At 38.7% G+C, this 24,994-nt stretch overlaps 1 protein-coding gene across 1 annotated transcript in view; it reads left to right on the forward strand.

Annotated features, from left to right (window-relative positions):
- The window catches only part of PTPRR (protein tyrosine phosphatase receptor type R), a 240,307-nt gene that overhangs the window by 127,915 nt on the left and 87,398 nt on the right, over nt 1–24,994 (forward strand). Inside the window, exons 3-6 of the mRNA XM_045872961.3 lie at nt 3,740–3,853; nt 7,152–7,307; nt 14,376–14,486; nt 23,750–24,012. Of these exons, the coding sequence (XP_045728917.2) occupies nt 3,740–3,853; nt 7,152–7,307; nt 14,376–14,486; nt 23,750–24,012 (644 nt within the window). The remainder of the gene's footprint in view (nt 1–3,739; nt 3,854–7,151; nt 7,308–14,375; nt 14,487–23,749; nt 24,013–24,994) is intronic.

Here is a 24,994-nt window from a genome sequence, read left to right on the forward strand (position 1 = left end):
AGAAACTTTCACTTTTATTCCTGGAATTCACTTGACAATCTAACCTCCAGCCAAAATGGGGAGGCTCCTTGCCAATAATGTGGAGTTAGAGAGCCCGGGTAGCAATGAGACACACTAGAGATAGGGCGGATTCCTCCTGAGGCTTGGTCCTGAGGAAGCTGGGTTCCTTTGTGGCTGTTGGGAACTGAGATGGACATCTTTGAGGGCCTTTGAGGACATCTCATCAGTAAGAGAGATGGACATTTGGCCTTCCGCATTCTAATGGGGCTATTGGGTGTGGTCCTGACTCTTACTGGGGTTGATCAGATGGCAGACCAACCTGCATTATATCAAGACAGGTCTAACATTTGGAAACCTGCCACCCTCCCAGGCAAAAATAATCCAACTGTTCTTTAAAAATAAATTGTTAAAGCCAATCACATACGTATAATTTAAACATAATAATGGTGCCTAGATTTAATCAATTCTACTGGACTGATTTATATCTAAGGTTCATAGGCATCAATTACTTTAGTGGACAATCTGGTGACCAAAGAAAAAAAGTCTTATTACAAAGCAGTATTTCTTCTTGCAGGATTGTGTGGTTGCTGGGGGTGGAGGAGGTGGGGCGTGGGGGGCAGAAACTAGGTCCCAGGTAAAGAGAATTGAGTCAGGAATCTCTTAACAAGGCAGAGGCCTGATAAATTTAAATACAGATGGAGATTGAAATCTTTGAATTTTTTAATAGGTTTCATTTTTTGTCTGTATATGTATTTGTAATGATCAATAAAATACTCAGATGTTTTTGGATAATAATATATTTGCATTATTTACTACTGTGAAATGGCTTAGGATTTGCATTTGGAAAGAGCATTTGAATCTCTTGAAATTAAAAGCTTAAATCATTTGTGTGTTAAATAATACAAATGACTAAATGGGTTTAGAATTCTGACTAAGATTTATCTTGTGTTGTTATATGGTAACTTTGAAGTTATGACACTGCTGTTATTGCCATGGAAATTTATATTCTATTATAGTTGTTATGACTTCACATAATAGGATGAAAAGAAGCTGTGCGTCCCTAGCATCTATCCAGAAGGAAGGAGAAACATATGTCCTCTAGCTACAGGAATTCATATACTTTGATTTTCTCCGAAATAAAATTCTCATTTTGTCTAGGATCCTTTGTTTTTCTTCAGTTGTGCTCATATAGAATGTCTGGCCCATGTTAGACCCTCAAATATATATTTACTTTTTTGTACTTCATTTTAGCATCACCATTTTATGGGGAATAGTCAGAAATACATGCCAACTTTTCTCAGGCAAGCAGAGAACTGAGGCAAATTATTCAAATGTTTTGATGCAATGAGCCAGATGACTGCAAACCCCTGACCCAATTATTTCAGCTCACTTCTTCACTTTAGTTAGGTAGTCTACATTTCTGTTTCAAGTGCACAGTTTTGGCCTTCTTGGAAAGTTGCCACTTTGAATGATTTTTAATCCTGACTTCCCATTTCACTTCCATTTGCCATTTTAATCTGAGGAACTTAGACTTTAATACCGTTTCCTCAGTTACAAGCTTCGAGCTAATCATGGCCCTGGGAATTGAGTTCTCAAGTGTGTATACAACCCCCTTGACTCTCAGTTCCCAGCATCGACTCTTGGCTCCAAATCCTGCCCGTGGGGATCAGGAGCAGTGCCTGCCTCTTTGCCCTGCCTGACAAACACTGGGGGTGAGCCAGGAGTCAGTGGTTCTTAATCAGCATTTGTGGTAACAGAGGAACCCATCTTTGGTCATACAAAAGGAGAGGAGTAAAGTCTCCAGTGCAATATCCCACATCTGTTGACAGCTTCCACAGCCTTGCAGAGCCAAAAGGAAACTGTTGGACAAAAGGAAGCCTCTGTTTCTCAGAACCACCAGGTGGACTGAGTTTTTCTTAGCTCTTGGATTTTTCCATAAAGCATCTTTCCATAGAACATAAAGCATGCTTGAAAGTATAATGTTTTCCTCATTACTGCATTTCCAAATCCAACTCATCCCTCAGGGTTGAGCTCAAGTCTTACTTTAGGTATTAAGTTATGTTGTTTTATACTGGAAAGAATATTAGTCTATAGAATAGTACAGAGAATAATATAACAGACAATTATGTACTAGTTGATGGTTTTTATTTAATAAAAAAAAGTATCACTGATGGCGTTGATGTAGCTTTTCTATCTACCCCCAACATGATTCTCTTTTCCCCCTCTCCAGAAGCAAGTTATACCTTATCATTGGGTATTTGGTAATAACCAAAGAGTTAATTTGGTTATTTCTATCCAGGGCATAGCTGGCTCAAGTGAGAAGACACAGGAATTATCAGTGTCTTAGATCTAGACCTAACTTGTGTATGTGTACCTCTCCAGAAGCAAGTTATACCTTATCATTGGGCCATTAGCTAGAGTTTTTAAATGGCTGTGCCCTTTTCTGGATCTCAGTTGTTTGCAAGGAGTCCAATTCCAGCTTCCTAACATGATCAACCTCTATGACCCCTGACCCAATGCAAACATTAAAAGATCCTAAGGTATAAAAGCATTCTGGAGCTTCAGCTGGGTCTGCCATTTTGACTGGGAACCATTTACCTCCTTTGACCTCCTCAACTCTTTCTGATTCCCGTAGCATTGAGCATTTGGTCCAGTTTCCAATCACTTATTTTGTACTAACTTTATGTATAGAAGCTGTAATGTTTCCTTAAAAAACAATACATTCTCAAAAGCAATTCCATTCTCCTTTTACAACAAACTGTGAAAAGGTCCTCTGAGAGTTTTTATACCACAGTAGATTATGCTTAAAAGCAATCTCTTTATCAGAGAAGTATGCACATGGAAGTGTGCTTTACTTCATAGAATAGATGCTATTGCAACCATCCAGCAGTCATTGATTACCAGCTATGGTCAAGTTAGTTGAAGTAAGCATTATCAAATACAAATACAAGAAATGCATAAAGATTTGGTTTCCCCATCTCTCATCTAGCTCAAATGATTCTGAGGCATTTTTGAAAATACCTTAACTAGTTCATGCTTTAAATGTAGTAACAGCACCCATGGCTTCAATAAAGGCTATATTATTAATTTTCTAACTTTTATAACTTGATTTGTGCTTTAGGAATTTTTAAGTATTTAGTTGTCTTTTTTCCAAAATAACCTGAAAATTAAGAGTGTGTGCCCACACACACTCTTGTGAATAACAACTGTTTACCTTAGACCAAATTATCAGTACCATGGGCTTCTTTAGCAGAGTTTGAAAATGCATTTTCACATCTAGTTCTTTTGGCTTGGACTGGCAGCACATCACCATATAGAGGAACGGAAAGTCTGGCATTATGGAACTTACACAGCATGTGACTGTGTGTTAACACAAATTAAAGATGTCCTAAGGCTTGGATTACTGAAGTGTAGTTGGCCGTATATCCCATTCTGTCCTCTGGACTGAAACTAAAGACCAAGACACATTTCAGTGATGTTCCTCAGGAACTGATTAGTCATTTGCATTATTTATTATGACTAGATAAATCGCACCATCTTTTTGACTAACATCATTTAAAATTTCACATAAAATGTCCCTATAATTTTATCTCCACTAAAAATGCCCTAAAGCACCATGAGTATGAATTTATCAGTCACAGAAATTGTTGTGGCCGGTCATCAGTCAGGAACTGAATGTCTTGAACGACAGATTTATCGTAATTTTGATTTCTTTTTTTTTTTTTCCTTTATTTTTCAGACACTGCAAATGGATGTAAGCAGACTGAACATAACCTTGCTTCGGATATTCCGCCAGGGAGTGGCCGCAGCTTTAGGGATCTTACCCCAGCAAGTGCACATCAACCGCCTCATTGTAAGATGCCTACATTTTGCATTCCCAGAGTACAAACTTTGATTTTTATTGAAGGCTTCGATAATAAAGAATACCCATGCTATAGTTCTATGGCCCATGAGCCAAATCTGGCAAGCCACCTGTTTGTGCAAGGAAAGTTTTATTGGAACAAACCACACCATTTGTTTCCAGATTGTCCATGGCAACTTTCCTGCTACAGTGGCAGAGTTGAGTAGTTGCGACAGATTTTTGGCTAAATTGAAAGCTACGATATTTGCTGGCTTGCCCTTTCCAGAAAAAGTTTGTCGACCCTCTCATAGTTCAAGGCTAGCTACTACCTTGATAGGTGTGACTAGAGGGGCCGAAAATACTTATCTCACAGTACTTCCAAAATATTCTCCCTAAGAGTGAAAGCTTCTGTATCAGTGAAGATTCTGTCTCCAGACAGTAACTATTAAAACCCTTCAAGTGTATCAGGATGAAGGATAATGAATGCACAAGGCAGAGGATTTCAAATAAAGAGTAAAGAAGAACCCATCCTTAAGGATAGCAGCCCAAATGGAATGCAAGAATAGATAAGGCTGGGGTGCCTGGGTGTGGCTCAGTCGGTTAAGCGTCTGCCTTCAGCTCAGGTCGTGATTCCAGGGTCCTGGGATGGAGTCCCACATGGGGGGGAGTGTCCCTGTCCCTGCTCAGCAGGGAGCCTGCTTCTCCCTCTGTCTCTGCCTCTCTGTCTATCATGAATAAAATTAAAAAAAAAAAAAAAAAACTAGAAAAAAAAGAATAGATAATGCTGAAAAGTCACAAGAACACTTAGATTGGGTAGCTCGGGTGGGGACGAGGTAAAACTGAAGGATCTTTTGCAGAGGCCCAGTTTAGACCTACCTGTCAATCCCCCACATTATTTCTTTCCCCTTCCCTCAGTGTTTGGGAACCTTGATGTCATCCAACTGCATGCTCCCATCTGCACGTGAAGGTGGATGTGAGCAAAGGTCAATGAAAGGCAAATTCAAATCATAGGATTTTCTTTGTAAACAGCTGATCACCTAAGGTTCCTCTGAGAAGGGACTCTGGGATCATCTCACATCTTACTGTATCTTCTCCTTGCTGTAAATTCTGATGCTCCTGCTTGAGCTCATCTTTCTCTTTCATCAGTATCCACACGTTCAGCTATGGAGAAGAATTTGCTTTTTATTTTGGTTTAGAGCTTTTGTTTCTCTTCATTTTGCCTGTGTGTGGAGAATGAGTTCTTTCAGGCCCCATAATAACTTTTATTCTGTGAGTCAACTACTTCTTGGGACTAAATTAGCTTAAAAAATTAATAAATAAACCGCGAAAGTTTTTAACACAGGACCGTTGAAGAGTAAATACAACATTCCCCAAAATCCCGAAAGAGTTAATTTGGTTATTTCTATCCAGGGCATAGCTGGCTCAAGTGAGAAGACACAGGAATTATCAGTGTCTTAGATCTAGACCTAACTTGTGTATGTGTACTTAGATACCTTAGATATACATTTAGGTGCATAGATTTAATGAGCATAATGCCTCTTTGTAGGGATAAGAGATTTGCCACACCCAGGGAGGTATATGCTCATCCTTAGAGAATGTTAGTGGCATTTATATATGTCTGTTTCTAAGAGCAGTTATTCTAACAGGGGAAGCTGTGATGATACCAAGGGCAGCCGAGCACGGTGATTAAGAGCGCATGCTTCGGAGACAGACAGACAGAACCAGCTTGGCCATATCCCAGCTGTGTGACCTTAGGCAAGCCACTTATGTTTCTTCATTTGCAAAATAGAGATAACCATCATACCTATGTCCTGGAGGTGTTTTGAGCATTAAATGAGATAACAGATTTAAGTACTCAGGAGTGTGTCAGGCACAAAACAAGTGATCTGTTCCTACCATTGTAGTTATTAGGTCAGAAACTATTTAAATTATTATAAACATGTTTTACATCAGCATTATGCTATATTTAGTCATTGTTTGATGTCCCCTGCAAATACACAAATGGGATTTTTTAAACTTTATTTTTTTTAAAGATTTTTATTTATTTGTCAGAGAGCACAAGCAGGGGGAGCGGCAGGCAGAGGGAGAAGCAGGCTCCCCGCTGAACAAGGAGCCCGATGCGGGACTCGATCCCAGGACCCTGGGATCATGACCTGAGCCGAAGGCAGACGCTAATGACTGAGCCACCCAGGTGTCCCCGGAAATGTTTTTTCTGGATTGCTAGTACACTGATACCGCATTTTAGTATATGTGCTGCCAAACCGAGCTCGATACTGCATTTTATACCTGGCTGGACTTCTGATAAATTGCATTGAAAGAACATTTTCTAGCATGACAGAACTCCATGTTTCAAAAAGAAAAGACCAACAACAATTCCCTCTATAAGTGCACTGTGTAAGTTGTAAAGGAGGATCTGTCAGTGACAATGTCATTTTTGTGTGGTGTTTGGTTTTTTGTGTGTATGTGGCGTATCAGCCATTTATGGTAAGAAATCCTCTGTTTCCATTTCAGCTAATGACATAATAGTACTAACAGGTAATACTAAGAGGAAAGTATCTTGATATTACTGCACAGCATATGCATTTCTACCAAGGATAGATTTTATTTTAATTTTTTTAAGATTTTATTTATTTGAGAGAGAGAGAGAGAGGGAGAGAACAGAGGGAAAGTAAGAGGGAGAAGCAGGCTTCCCGCCGAGCAGGGAGCCCGATGCGGGGCTTGATCCCAGGACCCTGGGATCATGACCTGAGCCCAAGGCAGATGCTTAACCGACTGAGCCACCCAGGCGCCCCCTCCCAAGGATAGATTTTTAAAAGTATAATATACTTGAGGTGAGGGACAGGATCAGGGAAGCAACTTCAAAGCTCATCTAGCATCAGCTTCCGTAGTTAGTCCAGCCTTCGCATTGATACAAGTTGTAAGAAAACTATATGGAGTGGTGTGATGTCTAATAATTGTACTGTTATATCAGGTTTTATTTAATTCATTTGATTTTTAAATGCTTCTTTCAACACAATTAGCCTAGGAACGTCTGAATGATGTATTTCAAAAATCACAATATGGAGTGGCAATTAAACCAGCATCCAATGAAATATAAAGTTACAAATCTTGAAAGAAAGCCGTTGGAAGATTTCAGGCTTCGGGCTGAAACTATTAAGTGTGCCAGATAACTAGCAAATATGATTTCCAAGAAGCCTTTGGAGCTTCTAGGGTTCTAATTTTCTTTAATGATTCTAGATAAAAGGTGAAAATATTTCCCAAAGCTGTTTAAAATGTCTATTAACATACATAAATAATCTGCTTTTACTAGGGAAGGAAGAACAATGTTGAACTATTTGTGTCTCCTATAAACCGAAAAGCAGGAACTTCAGATGCTCTGCCGTCTGAGGAAGTGCTGCGTTCACTTAATATAAATGTTTTACATCAAAGTTTATCCCAATTTGGAATTATAGAAGTCTCCCCTGAGGTATGTTGTTCATGGACTATTTCATTTAGAAATGTGCACAGTTCACATGACATGGTAACTCGATCCCAGGAGGCGTTAAAATGAAAGCTGTTTACTGTGTGTTATTTGATAATAAAAATCTCCCTAAGGGTCAGAATTCTCAGATCTTCATACTTCATATGTTTATTCCTTAAGGAAATTTACTTCACATCAAAGTTCCACTCCGAGACACTTTCTTCTCTAAATCTTTTTGGCCTTGTATATTATTTTGACTTACCCAGTAAACTGTGTCGAAGAGAAACCATTTGAATATATTTGCCAGTTGATTGCTTGAAACTGAAGTGTCAAAGACAAACCATCCTGATATCTTTCTTCCGTAACAGGTATACTCCTCACTGCCTTCATTGTCGAAATGATCACCAGATACTCACCTTTGTCCAAAACCTTGGAATTAATTGGAAATGTATTTTTGTTTGTGTGCTTTGTTTTGTTTTCCGAGGAACCTAATTTTAAAAACTATGGTTAGAGTCTTCATAGTGTTTTCTAGTTTTGACACTTTTTAAATTGCCCCCACCGTCTCCACCATCCTCACTCCTGAATAAATTCAGTCCCTGTTTGTTTGGTTTTTTTTTACTTCTGCTTCATCCCACTGTAACAAACTCTCTAGAATGATCATCATCCTAAATATATGTAATTAAATCCACAGAATCATAGAATCAGACTTCAAGGGAACATATGTGAACATTTTATAGATGCAGAAAGTAAGGCCCATTTGACATGAAGTGACTTCAGCAAAGTGACAAGCAAGTGGAGTATAAAACAACAGTTGACATTTAGACATCTTGATTCCTAGTCTCTTCCCCTTTGCAGGAAAGCACAATGCCTCTCATTTCAGCAAATATCACAGGTGTGGTATAAAAATCTTTGATACAAGACTGAATTTGAATCCCAAAGCTGGCACTTTAAGATGCGTGTGACCTTGGGCAGGTGATTTAATCTCTGTGAGATTAAGTCTGTCTTTGCATAGTCTCGGCCTCTCTGAGCCTCATAGTTTCTTCCTTTCCAAAACGGGTCTAGTTAAAAAAAAAAAAAAAAGGTATAGTCTTTATTTTATAGACTTGAAATATGAATTAAATTTTAGAAATATGTGTGGAAATCCTCACCTAGAGTAGGCACCAAATACAATTTGAATGCAGGAGAGTTTTTTTATTGGCAGAATGAAAACGTATTTATTTCATCATCGAACCATGCCTGTAACAACCACCTCCAGCTGCTCTTGCTGCATAAGTTTTGCTCCCCTCCTTGTCCTCTCTGTGCCCTGCCCACCCCCCACCGCACACACATGGGATTTTTCTCTCTTTCGTTCTAAAAGCAAATCTGGCCGTGCCCTCCAAACGTCATGATTCTTCTCCGGCTTCCTAATGCTATAGAATCAGGTCTCAGGTCTGGATTTCTTAATCTGAGATAAGGTCCTTTGTGCACGGGGCTTTCTAATGGTTGAACAACATCGTCCTGGTTTGTGCTTCAGCATCTCCAGACTCAGTAGGTATGAGGACGCCCGCATACTGTCTCTTCCCTCCATGCTTGTGCATATGTTGATCCATCTGTACAACTTTCACATTTCAAGGTCAGTCTACTATCTAGCAGAGCCCTCTCTTGTGCCTTCACACATGTGCGTGCCTGCTCTGTGTTTTCATTGAGCTTAGTGCAAAAATCCCTTATTCCACACAGTAGGTTCCCTGAGAGCATGTGCCATTTCGTTTGATCTGTTCTCTCGGTCCCTTCATTCAGTACCTGGAATATAATGGGCACACGAACAGCCAAGCATTGTGCTAGGTAATATCCACAGTTGGACAAATAAATGAATAAACAAACAAAGAAATAAATAAAATATGATTTTTGCTTTCAGTGAGTTTATATTCGAGTAGGGCAAATAAGACGTAAGCAGCTAAGGAGAATACAGGAGGAGATATAGGTAACATTACCACACTGAGCCATAGGCTCTTTGAGGAAGAAGAGGCCACCTCCTGCTTCGGAGATGCCAGGGAAAAGGGTCCATATGAGCTGCAACACCCAAACCCTTCACTGGCCCTAACCGCATGGGACTCTGAAGGGCCTCCCTTTTGTATCAAACCAAACCCCATTTCCATATCTAGGCCCTCGACCAGCTGCCTTGCACACTATCTTACTCAGGACAATTCTTTACATTTGAAAAAGACCATTGGGTAAATTTATTCTTCTTCCTGTAAGCTTTCAGCGAATATTATAAGCATTCCTCCCTGTTGCTTTATTCTGAGTTTAAATGCTCTTCTGAATGCTTTAAAAGGAATATGGCAGCTTAGTGAGTCATCCGGATTTGCGAACCCAAAGAAGCTCACCAAACAAAAAAACTCAACACACCTCAGCCCAGTGAAGATGAGGAGCTTGTCACAGAACTATTAACCCACAATAGACCACAGGTCTGTACTGCACTTAATAATGGAAGTTTATTTGATGGTCAAAATGTGATATATTTTATGAAAATGTAGGAATTTAGAAATCTAGGAAATCTAGAAAATATTACATTACAGGAGACTAGGAAGTTTTTTAATTGGGTATAAGAGGCATTTCATTAAGGACAGATGGATTGTTTGAGGCTTTTGTTCAGGCACTTCTAGAATGGACCCAGCATTACCCTCTGACCTGAAGCTCTAATGCACAAACAGAAGAAAACCGTCTACTGTCATGGGGAGCCTCAGCCACATATAGTCCACAGGGGCACTGCGAAAGCATTTGTTGATATTTGCTTAAGATGGTGATGGTGTTCTGTGAGTTTCCCCATGTCTTTATTCATCTTTGTCATTAATGTGTGATAACAACTTACGCCTCAACCCATTCTTTCACATTTTTATCCCCAAATTATAGCTGTGCTGTAGTAACTAACATGTTTATTAACAGAAAAAAAAAAAGAATACTGGTATTTTGGTTTTTCATCCTTTATCTGGATTATAGAACACCGTGAATGATGTCTCAAAGCATCCATTTCTAAACTTATATTAGTTACTTTCAGGGAAGGATGTGTTTTCTGTTGTTGCCATTTCTTTATTTGCTTGTTTTGTTTTTTTAATTAGAAATGACTCTTGGGAAACAAAAATACCACACAGAGAATTACTTTTGTTTATTCATCTTTTTTCACTTTGAAACTAAGTTTTTTGGGGAGAAAAGACATTATTTCTTTTATATATTTTTATGACCTAGAACAATATAGGCACTTTGAAATTATTTTGTTATAAGATGCTTGTAAAGATGACACTAGACTTCCCGTTGCCTCTTAAGTTAAAGCTTAAGGAAATAAAGTGAAATTCATTATTTTAGCTTCTATTTTTAAGTGTTTTTATAAATTAATTTAAGATTTTTAATTAATTTATCAGTTAAAAATCTATTGAAACAGTAAGTTCTGCACTGATAATAAAAAAATGATTTTAGGATTTGCCATTGTTGTTTAATTGCCAATTATTCCCTCTGGAATGGATCTTATGTTTCAAAGGAGAAAGTACCTTCTTTAAATGACAGGCCAATGTGCTGAATGATAACTTTCGTGGAGTATTTCCAAAGAGAAAAAAACACACCAAATAAACATGTACCATAACCCATGAGTATGGTGAGTGTTCGTTCCTTGAAACTGGAACATGAGCCAGGGATTTAAAGAATTACCGTCCTGGCCCTACAATGCAGAGGAGGAATGCAATTAATGTTAACATGTGTCAGATCATTCAGAATGAATTGTTCACTTTGTGCACAATCCAGTGGAAGTTGGGCATTTATCGAACAAAATTACATTATTGCAGGATACACCTCATTTATCTGCCTAATTCAATCAGTTAACCAGGTAATTTACAATATTTCCATTTCATTCTTATTCTGTGTGCCTCATCTCTTCTCAAAAGATTTAGCTCCTAAAGCCTCTGTATCATCTCTCCTAGCATTTGGGATGTCTCTCACCACTTGGGATCAGATTTTTTTTTTTTTTTAAACCAACAAGACAACTATAGTGCATCAAATTATTAAACAGGATATAGAGAAGCTGTGTATGGATAGAGGAAACTGCCCAAATTTTAAGTTATAGACTAAAACAAAACCCAGCAATTTTTTTTACTGCAACAAAGTTAAAGGGCAAAGCGATATAGAGAGGTAGCTATAGAATAAGAGGTAAAGATGATACAGTGGCATTGGGCTTGACCTGACCGTGGAGCCTCTGCATTATTGAACCTTCAGCCCCTTATGTAAAGGTTAGATTGGAGATTCATGTGGGTTATATTCTTTTGACTTGTGGGATCTTAAGTATAAACTTCTCCATTTATTACCTTGTCCTTATCAATTTTTTAGATCTCTGTACAAATATAGTAGTGCTCAGAGTAATAGCATGACTCAGAAGGAAATCTATTTACCAAGAAAGTGCAGTGACTAAGTTCTAGGAGTTCAAAACATGTGCCTTTCTAACTAGGAGTGGGGGTGTGGGGGTAGGAGGTTAATTCTTCCCTCAACACCGCTTTGGTTAAAAGAGAAAACAAAACAGATTTGTCTTAAGCAGAAAGGAACATGTTGATATTCCAGGAGGTGCCGAACCATAGCAGAAAAAAGAAAAAGAAATGAAGCAAATCAGGTTAGGAACACAAAATCTCTTTCCACCCACCTAACCACCCCTTTTTATCCAAATTTTACATGAACTAAAGCTCCTATCCTCATACTTAAATTTGACAAGTATAGGCTGCCTACTTGAAGGCTTAACTAGTTTGCTTTTATGGCAAGCAATAGATGTTATTTAGTTGCCTGTAAAAAACTCATTTCCGTGTTTATACCTGATTTCTGCAAGAGTTTTCTTTTCTGTTAGTTTCCAGCCATGTTTATAGAGGCGTTGTATTAAATACGATCTGGCTAAGGTCAAAGAGTAAAAGACAAATCACCACTTGAATCCAAGACTTCCTTTCCAGCAGGATACTTAGTTTCTTTTCTTTCTTTCTTTTTTTTTTAAGGTTCTTTTCATTTGAGACAGAGTGATAGAGAGAGAGAGAGTATAAGCAGGGGGAGAGGCAGAGGGAAAGGGAGAAGCAGACTCCCCACTGAGCCCGGAGCCCAACGAGGGCTTGATCCCAACAAGGGCTTCATCCCAGGACCCTGAGATCATGACCTAAGCTGAAGGCAGCAGCTTAACCATCTGAGCCACCCAGGCGCCCCAGATACTTGGTTTCTAATCATGTCATTGAGCAAGTATTTTCAGATTCTCCCTCAACTTAACACTTACATGTTTTTAAAAGATACACAAATCAGGGCACCTGGGTGGCTCAGTCGATTAAGCGTCTGCCTTCAGCTCAGGTCATGATCTCAGGGTCCTGGGATTGAGCTGCTTAGCAGGGAACCTGCTTCTCCCTCTCCCTCTCACTCCCCCAACACCCCCATCATGCTCGCTCTCTCTCTCACTCTCTCTCGCTCTCTCGCTTTTTCTTTCTCTTAAATAAATAAATAAAATCTTAATAAAAGATATACAAGTCATTTATTGTATCTATGAATCTGTGTCTTAAAAAGTAGGCAAGATGTTATGGTGAGCATATCAGTGTTTTATAAGCAAAGGAAATAGAAACTCAACTCCTTCAAGTCATTTTTATAATCACAACTGAACTCTAAGATCCTTTCTGTTCTGTTTTGTTCAAGTCCCCAGCAGCACTCACTTGAGTTCCAGGATAAAAGTAGTTTCTTTTAAGGCAAATATTCTTTTTGTCTAATTTACAAACATTGAATGTATTTTATTTTTTAAAAAGTCTTGAAAAAATAAGAATGATTTCAAAGTTCAGACACCTACAAGGACAGGTTTTTGTTCAAGGCTTTTTTTTTTTTTTTGAGACAGCTATTGATTTCTCATGATCCTGTGGGTTGACGAGGATCGGCTAGGTGGATCTTCCACGTAGTACAGGCTGAAGTCACCCCAGTGGTCACATTAAGCTGGGCGCTCATCTGCCACTGGTGTGAGCATGATAACCTCTCATTCTCCACAACCTCTCTCCATGTGGTTTCTCATCATGCAATATCCTGTTGCTCAAGTCTTTCTTAATTGTTGGAGACAAGATCCAAGGACAGACAAGTATTCTCACTAAAGGAAATAAAAAGCATACTTTAACAAAATGGAATTTTAGAGGCGCGGGAGCATTTGACTTGATTCAGCATTTATGTTTTTCCTAACCATAGACCATTTGGTTTCAAGGTAAAGTTTCCTTAACTATAAATCTATAAATTTCACTGAATTATAAAATTTAATTGCATTCTAAGATGTGATACTAGTAGGTATAAAACTAAGACATTCATTCACATTGTATTCAGCTTCCTCTCTACCCTTTCACCCACTGAGTAGTAAGCCAAAAAATTTTAAAAGCATAAATAAAACTATTTATTTTACCTTTTTTCACCAAACAGTTCTGGACTTTTGATGTTCTCTGTTGCCTTAAATAAAATATAATATCCTAACAATTTGTATGATTGAGGTGAAATTTAATCAGATTTTGACAAAGTGGACTGCATTTCAAGGGAAAAAAAAAAGATTTGATGAAAAAGAAAAAAAAAAGAAGAAGGAAATGATGCCGACATTGTTGCTCTGTTTATAAAGGCATCATGAGATTTTGTTTGCACCTGTTTCACTTTTGTTTAAAAGTCAAGAGCTGCACGTAAGCCAGGGTGTTGGTGTTGTGGGAGGGGACTGAAAACAGAGTAAGGAATGCCTCAGAAAAAATTTCCTCAACACAGAAAAGAACAGAACTCTTTTACTTTATGAACCAGGTAATTTCCAAAAGAGACTGGTGGAAGGATGTTTAAGAAGTCCAGGACCCAGTGTGTCATGTCAGGCATGCTCGCTCCTGGACAGGAGATAAAATCATCTCTTAATGTATACGGATGGCAGTCCTTGTCTTAGATCAGTTGGAGAAGCAGCTCTGGCTGCGGCGGATGTAGGTGTGTTCTACTACACTGAATGGAATAAAGCTAAAAATATGTTTAGTTTCTGATAAGAACGCCATTCTCCTCAAACTCTCATTTAACGTCGGACTTTCTGTTTTGCTTTTAAAGAAAAATGTTTTACAAGGGCAGCATGAAGCGGACAAAATCTGGAGCAAAGAAGGATTTTATGCTGTTGTCATTTTTCTCAGCATCTTTGTTATTATAGTAACGTGTTTGATGGTAAGTTTGCTTCTTTATATTTTATCCCTTATCGAGCCACTGCTTAATATTGGATACACTGCCATTCAAATGAATGCTGAAAAGCCTGGGAACAGAAGCAAGGCTACGATCCTGTTAGATTCAGAATATTCCTATCTGACAGCAGAGTGATAGCTAAGGAAAACCTATGGAATTACGGATTCTGACCTGCAGAATAAGGCTGTAATTGCAATGAGGCTGTTAGTAACTTGATCATCCTCGGATGAAGCTTTAGGAGGTGATTTACCCAGGTCACTGGAGCCCTCAAAGTCAGTAAAGTCTTATGGGCACACTTTGGGCTTACTTTATTTTTTCTTTTATATCATTTTTGTGGAACTCAGGAAAAATTTGAAAAAGAAACATGTCTTAGGGGCAAGATGTCTTTAGTAGTGGTTGATTTCCTTATTTTTAAAGGACCTAGATAGCATTCTACAAAATTCTAGGCATTAAAAGGAGATGATTATAGGCTCAAAGACCAGATAATTCACTGTCAACTAAATTTTTAGGTGAATGAATACAAAAGGTATAAAAGTATACACTGCAAATAGCTCCCTAAATTACAAATTACAAATGTGTAGCCTTTAAAAGTATTTTTCTAATTTAAAAAAAAAAAAAAGGAACACAGAATAAACCTACTAAACTAGGCAGTGCTATTTGGTATTGAATGAGTTAAAAGATACTTTTCAAATACAGTGGTAAGATTTTCCTATTCTTTTGAAAATTCTGTGATGTAATTTAAAATATTTGAAGTTTACAAATGGGTTTTAATATTTTTTTCCTTTGTGCTGTGTTCTTTTTAATTGTGTGCATTTTCAAAAATATTCCTTCTTAGCTTTTAAATGTCCCCTCAAAGACATATTACTTACTCTTTCCACAACCGACAATGTTGCTAAGTGTCTTATTGGGTTTTGTTCATTTTTGCTTCCCCTGCTGGGAAGGAGTTTATGTTAGAAAGATTAGGGGTTAGGTGGGAAAGACAGAGGCTGTGTAGGTGTAAACTTGAAGGATATAAAACAATTAAGGCCTTGAATAGGGTGATGATGAGTATATTTCCTCGAGTCTAAATGTAGGAAGTAGTAAGAACGTCCTCAAGCTTCCATCATCATGAATTCAGAGGCATCTGTCTCCTATGAGAAGATTTGTAGAAGATTTCTAAAAATTGTGACACAATAAACAAAAGAAGAATTTAAGAATTGAGTAAGAAAATCAGTTTTTGTATATTAAATGGTGGAGATTAGGGGGAAAAAATTTAAGGAGACAAAGTTGGAGATTTTAGGGAAACTGTGGTAGAGACCATGGGACATTTTTTAGTATTTTAGAAGGTGTGGGTTTTTTGTTATAGTTAATTGCACTTTAAAATATGTGGTTCTTTTTTTCCTTAATACAGGAAATCTTGAGTGCTGTTTTCTCTCTCATCAGTCACAATTAGAGTGTTTTTCTGCTTCACAGATGAAAAGATGTGAGGAAGAGGAGAATAGAAAGGGGTAGCAGGTGCTCAAAGTAGAGATTGTTCAGGCAGGAAAGGGATAAGATTGAGCAGAGCAGAGGCAAGGAGGGAAGTGGCAGAGCAGAGTTTGCTCTTACCTTGTAGCACACGATCCAAGATCTGCCTCTCTAACTCAAGGAGCCCCTGCATGTCCAGCATGACTGGAGAAATCCCTACAGTACATACTGGTCGCCTGGGGCAAAGGAGCTGTCCTGGCCACACTCTCAACCACTCGAGACCAGAGAACAACGCTTCTTTTCCCAATTTCTGCAAAGCACCAATGTAAAAGCCAGAAACCCAGATACGTCTGCTCCAAAGTTACTGGAACAAATCGAGAAAGGAACGTTTCAAAAGTATAGGTGATTGCTCTCTAGTGGGTTGGCAGGTAGATTCATCCACTCATTCAATCCACAGATTCCTGCAGAGGATCCACTGTGGACCTGTGGTTGGTACTGTGGCCAAGGAGAGCACAAGACAGATGGGGTCCCTATTTTGTGGGGCCTATACTCTGGAGGCAGACACAGACAATAATTCAGTTAGTATTTTTTTTAATCAAATAGTGGACATATGTATGATTCCAAATATTTGACCTTCTGGAAAAGGCAAAACCATAGAGACAATGAAGAGATCAGTGGTTGCCAGAGGTTGCAGGGGAGGAGATGAATAGGTGGTGCACAGCAGAGTTTCAGGGCAGTGGATCTATTCTGTATGACACTGTAGTGGTGAATACATGACATCATGGATTTCTTAAAATCCATAGAATTTGCAACCCCAAGAGTGAGCCCTAATCTAGACTATGGACTTCAGTTAATTATAACATATCAATACTAGCTCAACAGTTGTAACACATGCAACCTCACTAATGCCAAATGTTAATGGGGCAAATTTTCTAGGGAAGTAGGGGAGTAGGGGCATATGAGAACTTTGTACTCTCTGCTGTTTTTCTATAAACCTAAAACTGCTCTTCAAAAATAAAATCTAGTCATTTCTTTTTAAAATCAAATATTATTCAATGCCGCGAAGAGATACCATAATAGTGAGTGAGTGGAACAGAGCACTTTGAGACTTCCAAGACATGTGAAAATATGGGGAGAGGGCCTCGCAGGCAGAGGATATGGTGGGTGGAGTGCTGGGGCATAAAGAAGCTAGTCTCTCTGGGTTCAACAAGAAGGGTGCAAGCTGAAACTTTTAAGCAGAGCTTTGATATGATTGGACATGTATTTACCAGAGCAGGTGCTCTGCTGGTGGAGAGTGGTTGGAGACAGAGCACAAGGTGAAGTGTGTGAGCAGGAGGACTCTTCTGGAAGCCATTGTGTTAGCCTGATGACAAACATGATAATGGCCCAGAGTAAGGATGGCGGTGGAGATGGGAGAAGTGAACGGTTGGGATTTATTTGCAGATGGAAACAACAGGACTTGCTGTGTACTGATTCTCAGGGAGAAGGAAGGAAAGAAATTAAGGTTGATTCCTCTTGTATTTGGCTGAGGACCTGGGTGATGGAGCTCCCATTTCTTGGGAGAGGAACAAGTTGGGGGTGGGAGTAGTGAGAGAAGAAACTCTTTCGTTGTGCGTTCCAGTCGCTCTTGAATGAATGAAAGAAATAGAATGATATCTTTCAAACACAACCTTAAATTTTTTTTTAAGATTTTATTTTATTTATATGAGCTGCGGGAGGAGTGGAGGGAGAGAGAAGCAGACTCAATGCTGAGTGTGGAGCCCGACCTGGCGCTTGATCCCACGACCTTAGATCATGGCCTGAGCTGAAATCCACAAGAGTCGGACGCTTAACCGACTGAGCCACCCAGGCGCCCCACAGTCTTAAACTTTAATGAGAAAAGGTCACTTTAAGAAGTTAACAGACAAACCAGCAGTACTTAGGAAGATAGACAAATACTACCTACTAGACAGTATTAAGATGAAGTTAAGTTTATCTGATGCAGCTATACCATTGACAAGTCAACAGTTCACATTTAGGGACTTGTCAGATATGATTCTCCAAAATAAGTTTACCTGTGTAAATGTTCAAGTGTTTTTGATAATAACCTAGATTTAAAGTAAGTCCTTTAACTTGGCTTTCTCAGTAATAGTTACGCTATCACTTCTGCAATTTTCAAACACGTAATATTCTGATTCTATTTCCCATAATTTTGTTGATTCCGTGGCAGAGGAAAAGCTATAGCACAGAATTTTCCCTCTGGCAAAAATTATATTTATGAGAGATCAAATGCCATTATTTGCATCCAGTCTTCCGACATACCACAGAAACGAAAAGCATATGGTTTTTCATTTTTTAAAGATGAAATTTTATAGGTAGATTGCTGTGATGGTGGATTACGTGTGCTATGTAACAATAACATAAGGCTTGGCAAAATTTTTGAAATGTGGCATATTGTTTACTTTCCTTAAAATAAAAAAAAAAATTGTATGTTGCCAGGCATAAAATTAGACATGCATGACATTTTCAAATGTGTGACTTATTTAGCACCTCTCAAATGTGAATCTAGAGTAGGTGGAGCAATAAATAGACAAATACGATTTTCCAAGAAAAAAATGTGTGGGCAATTTCCAATCCATTCAGTCTGTTTTAGGTGGAGGAAATTTATTACTGAGAAGAATTCGTTATTAAACTTCAATCAACAATGGAAAGGACACCATTTATCACCGAAATTAAACCTTCCAATGTACTGAGAGGTTTATTACGAAGTGCAGAGGCATTTATGCGATATAGGTAAAGAGGTCTACAAGCCAGATCGCTTCCAGAAAGCAATTTTAGAAAATACATGAAAACAGCTGTTTGGGTCAACAAAAGTTCTGGCATGTTGGACCCGTAGAAGAGCCATCCATCCATATGCCATACAAAGAGTTTTTCTAGTCATGCTCTTGGTAGGAAGGAAATCCAGAGGCAGGAAATCCTATGTCAGAACATCCTATGTCAGGGGGAGTGCAAGAAGAGGGGTTGGAATTCAAACCCAAATCTGTCTGGATTAAAAGTCTGGGCTCCTTACCATGATTCCATGTATAAAAGAGTCAAACTGTGATTTCTTTAAGTCCTCACATTCTGTCTTGTGAACATCTGCTTCGGGCCACAAAGGGGATGATGATGAAAATTCCTATATTATCTTTTACTGGGTGTAATTTTCCCACATCTGTCTCTTCTGGAAGCCTGTGCATTCTCAGAAGTTAGGGTTGTGTGCTGCCTTTGCACCTGCAATGTTGCTTCTGGAATGTAGTAGCAATTAACTCATGTCTACTCAACTAAAAGAAATGAATGAATGAACTCTTTCAGAACTGTAAAATACTGTAAAGAAAATACAATGGGCTGTTAGTTGATGGCATCATTTTAAAATTGGAACGTATTTTAACTCAAACAGATATTTTGTGTTATCTACTTAAGAGATTTTTTTTTATTGAAATATACCTGCCATATAACATTGTGGAAGTTTAAGGTGTACACTTACGAGATTTTTTTAAATGAAAATTATAAGCGGCCAAAGAGCTTTATAGGATTTTTTGGTAGCTTTCCTCTCATTTCTGTGTTCCTCTGGCTCTCTTCTTCGTGCTATTATTTTTTATCTCTTGGTATAGTTTGACTTTTACAGTTCCTCTCTCGTTCAATATTCCTGTTTTCCTTTTCCAAATGACCAAATGACTTTATTGCATCCTGAGATTCAAACAAGATAAAACCAAAGCTACTGATTTACCATTGCTATAATAAGCTTTTAGGTTGAACTTTGCAACAAAGTGCGTTCACAGAGAGAAATATGCATATGCTATACTCCAGACCTTGATCTGCACAGAGAAGAATCTCTGACACACTTTTCCAGAGGCTTTGGGAAAGGTGTTGAGAAGAAAGATGTGGGGATTTAGAAGAAACGGTAGAGTCGAAAGATCACAGGCATTAAATCAAGAAAGTTGGATTCTAGACTTTATTTCTAACCTTCCAGAAGTCATTCAAGTGTTCTGAGTCTAAATGTGAAATGAGGAGATTATACCAGATGATTTTTAAGAGCCCTTATCCCAGTTTCTCAACAGTGGTACTGTTGACATTTGGGACTGGGTGATTCTACTGGGGGGAGAGGGTCTGTCCTGGGCACTGTAGGGTATCTAGCAGCATCTCTAGCCTCGCCCACTAGATGCCGATAGCGCCTCACCACACACCCCAGTATGACAACCAAACACAGCTCCGGACGTTGCCAAATGCCCCCGAAGGGCTAACGCCCAACTGGTTGAGGACGACTCCCTCACAATTTAATTCCATGATGACGGCCCCATTGCCCGGTCTCAATGTCTTCAGTTCTTTCCACATTTTGCCAGACAGCCCAATCTCTCTCTCGTGGATTTTTAAAGTATCTTATAAGCATTATATGTTCTCCCGGTTCTGCTTTTCCCTAATTAAAGATGTAAATCAGTCTGTACACATACTATGTAGATTAAAAAGTTGACCTATCACCAGAGATGAAGTAAACAGTTGACTGTAAAATGCATGACAAGGGTCCTTCATCAAGAACATAAGCTCTTGAAGTAAAGAAGGACTTTGGACTAGAGCTTGTTCTACACCAATAAAACCATAAAAGTGACCTGTCAAGAGCTATCGAGAAGGCTGATATTTCCTTGACTTCCTCATTTTCATTTTTGAAATCTGCTTCTCCAAAACCCAAATGTAAACAGGCAGGCACATGCTCCAATGTACATATATTTAGATGTGAAGAACTTAGAATATATAATATATGCAGTATCTTTTATTAAAGATATTTTTGTAAAGGCACAGATGTATTTGTTTCTCTTCTCATTCAGGAAAAAATTAAGAAATAAAAAGCTAGGGCACCTGGCTGTCTCAGTTGGAAGAGCATGTGACTCTTGATCTCGGAGTTGTGAGTTCAAGGCCCACATTGGGTGTAGAGATTACTTAAATAAACAAATATTTTTAAAAATAGTAATAAATTAAAAAATGAAAAAAGCTAAAAATTTAAAAATAATAAAAAGCTATCCCACCTTAAATTCTGTTGCCTCATCTTTTAGTAATTACATATTTAATTTAGCAGATGTGTGTTTTCTGATTGGTACTGTTCTAAGGTGGGTTTTGTTTGTGCAGAGTGGTGGCCAAGTGCCTTTTGAGGGTTACAGAGACTGAAGAGAAGCGGTAAATTAAAAACCTCCCAATCCTTAGGGCATGATGCACTGGGTAAGGATATTTATCTTCAATATTTTCTATCCTATAGGTTGTACAAGTCTAATTAGAGTAAGAAGATTTGTCACTTAGTATTAGACATCTTTTTTTTTCTTATGCAGTAATATTTCTCACAGGAATATTTAGCACCCATCGCTTTCAAAAATTTAAGATTTAGCTTTACCCTACTTTTGTCAATGAACACCACTAGTATAAAAGTTTCCAGGTTATGAGGAAGTGAACTGATAAAAGACAATAAGGATTCCTTTTCATCTCCTGGCAGTTCAATTCATAAGATGCATTTCTAGTTATACTCCCTATGTGCATAGTCCTTTTCCTTAAAGAGAGCTTTCAATCCACAAAAAATCGATTTGGTGGTGTTGAACCCCACTGGTGAGAACCACATCTGCAGCAGACTCTTTGAGAGTTCATCTTTAAGAATTATGGCACAGCAAAGAGAACACCAGAGGTAACGTAAGGCGGTGGAAAGTGCATGGGTCTGCGAGTCAGAACTGCCTTAGGGCCTGGGTCTGACCCAGCTGGCTGCTGGCTTTGGGCAAGCCATATTATTCAGCTAGACAGCGATTTTATAAATGTATAATTAGGTCAGAAAGACCTTTAGTGACCATTCAAACTCCGATTCCCTCCGTATCCCTAATTTAAAAGTCACTTAATGTACAGTCATTCCTATTTCTTACCTCTCTGCCCAAACTTCTCTCTTGTTATTATAACCTGAGATGTTGGATCTGAGACATAATTAAATTTCATTTTCGCCCTATTTTTACATAATTCCAAAGCTCCCTTTTCTATCACAATTTCTAGTTCTTCAGTTCTTAATTTTGAGTCATCTTTCTTGTGACTTGGAGTAAATTTTTTTCAGGAAACGTACACCGGTATCATATTTCCTGAGACCTTATGCATTTGAAACATTCTTCCTGTTGGTTTCATTCACATGAACTTCAGTTTATCAAGGTGTGGAATTCATGCATTTTTTGCAATATGCATTTTTTTCCTCAGTCACAAAAACTGCTCCGTTTTCTCTTCACATTTATTCTTCTTTCAAAGGACATACTTTTTAACTGAGAACTTTTTTAAAAAAAGATTTTATTTATTTATTAAAGAGAGAGAGAGCACAAGCAGGGGAAGCAACAGGTAGAGGGAGAAGCAGGCTCCCCACAGAGCAGGGAGCCCGATGTGGGACTCGATCCCAGGACCCTGGGATCATGACCTGAGCCGAAGGCAGATGCATAACCGACTGAGCCACCCAGGCATCCCTGAGAACTTTTTTCATTCCATATCCTTAATTCCATAAGAACAGGGTGCAGTTTATTTTCTCCAGAACAGAATACTCTGGACCTCTCACGATACGTGACATTAGGTGGGCACCGAAAATAGTTCTGAATGACTCGCTTCTCTCTCCTTTAGTCTGGTTTATCGTTTACAGTGACTTTTCTCTGACAATTTGGTCCACAGAGTGTCCCAGCAAAGTCAGTGTGATACCTTTAAATGTTTAAAAATGACAATCCTACCATTTCTAAATTGAATTAGCCATTCCAGAAAGGGCTCTGAGAATGGAGAAAGTGATATGTTTGCCTTTTCCTACATGCATTAAAAATTAAAAAGGCGAGGGGCGCCTGGGTGGCTCAGCCGGTTAAGTGTCTGCCTTTGGCTCAGATCATGATCTTGGGGTCCTGTGATCGAGCCCTGCATCGGGCTCCCTGCTCAGCAGGGAGTCTGCTTCTCTACCCCTCCCAATCTCGCTCTCAAATAAATAAATAAATAATCTTTAAAAAAATTTAAAAGGGGAAAGAGGTAAAAAATAAAATTCTGGTTATCCAAATTATCCTTGGATAGGTGCCCTAAATTTAATTTTTTGAAGAAGTTACCAGATATTCAAGTTAATACATGACTAGTGTGGATATTTACCAACATAAGAAATTACAATTTATAGCATAACTATTTTTTCACTAATATATTTGTTTAAGATTTTATTTATTTTTTGACAGAGACAGCGAGAGCAGGAACACAAGCAGGGGGAGTGGGAGAGGGAGAAGCAGGCTTCCCGCCGAGCAGGGAGCCCAATGTGGGGCTCGATCCCAGGACCCCGGGATCATGACCTGAGCCGAAGGCAGACGCTTAACAACTGAGCCACCCAGGCGCCCCTTTTCACTAATATTTTATAAGATTTTCTTCTCACATGTTGTACTGGATGCAGAGGTCTATTTCTAAAAATGTCATAAGCCCTTATTTCATGGCTATTCCTTCGATCAGCCTTCCCTTTTAGTCATTTTGAGTAAAAACTTGCATGTGAATCAAACTGACATCTGGCACTTTTATAAAATTAGCCTGTTTTCTTTTGAATATATATTTGAGGACCAGATTCATGGACATATTTATTTAATAACTGGAAATACCAACTATATCCTTCTTGAGAAAAATCTCAGTACCACACAACTAAGAAATCATTCTAGAAGGCTTTGCTTGGGTGTATTATCATTAAACCTCCATTTTAGTTTGTCTTCTGGGTTGGGGTGGAGGAGATCATATTTTGTTGTTCAGTGTGAAAAAACAAGCCTGTATATCTCCTATAGATTCTTTACAGATTAAAAGAAAAATTTCAGCTTTCCTTGCGACAAGATAAAGAGAAAAACCAGGAGATCCACCTGTCGCCCATTGCGTTACAACCGGCACAGTCTGAGGCAAAGACGGTCAACAGCATGGTCCAGCCCGAGCAAGCCCCAAAGGTGCTGAATGTGGTTGTGGACCCGCAAGGCCGATACACTCCTGAGATCAGAGCTACCACCTCTGTCTGTGCTTCTCCTTTCAAAATGAAGCCCATAGGACTTCAGGAGAGGTAAGAGCTTTTCTGTATCCCCCTACAGGTTGCTTTTTTTTTTTTTTTTAAAGAATATTCACCAATTAAAAATGATAGAAGCAGAAATGATTGGCATCTTGGGTAAAATTGCTCACCACCAAATGGACACCAGGAGGAAGTAGTCTTTCTTGTCCCCCCAAAGAATCGAGCTGTGTTACAAAAATCTTTTAGTTACATCAGATTCTGTTTAGCTAGTGGAGACCCAAGCCACAGTCATCTTCAACTCCAGGACAGCTTCTGTAATCATTTATTGGGTACATTTTGAGGGCTGCTGATGTAATACTACCTTCTTTAATTGTTGTCAAAACTCTGGTAGGTAGAAGGGCTAGAAATAAACTTAGGGTATTTCCTGACAAAGTCCACATTGTTTGGAGTAAGGTAGAAATGATCAATGTCACAGATAATTTTTTTATAAAGTTTTCCCTCTGCTTCCTTTGAGTAAATGAATAGTAAATATCTCAAGATCCATGACATTGTTTTTGTTGCCTTACCTGCCTTTGTGATGTACTTCTGCTGACATTCTCATTTAAAGCAAAGCCAACGTGGGGTGCCTGGGTGGCTCAGTCGGTTGAGCATCTGTCTCTTGATTTCAGCTCAGGTCACGATCTTGGGGTCCTGCGATCAAGCCCTGTGTAGGGGTCCATGCTCAGTGGGGAGTCTGCTTGAGGGTTCTCTCTTTCCACCCCCCCACCACTCCCCCAACTCATGCTCTCACTCTCTAAAATAAGTAAATAAATCTTTTTAAAAAATTAAAAATAAATAAATAAAGCAAAATCAACATATGAAAACCAGGATATGCAAGGTATATAAATGAGGGGCTAATTCTTTACTTCCTCAAAATATTAAGTAAAGCTTCCCCATAGAATTTCTTAAAATAAGAAACTTCCTGTTTATATTTAAAATACAATTGATATTATATCTAATATTGCATGTCAGGGTAGTGCAGGAAGTGAGAGGCTCT

Source organism: Mirounga angustirostris, unplaced genomic scaffold (assembly GCF_029215605.1).
Source record: "Mirounga angustirostris isolate CCGP_5_RB_7025 unplaced genomic scaffold, mMirAng1.0.hap1 SCAF_5, whole genome shotgun sequence".
Taxonomy (NCBI): Eukaryota; Metazoa; Chordata; class Mammalia; order Carnivora; family Phocidae; genus Mirounga; species Mirounga angustirostris.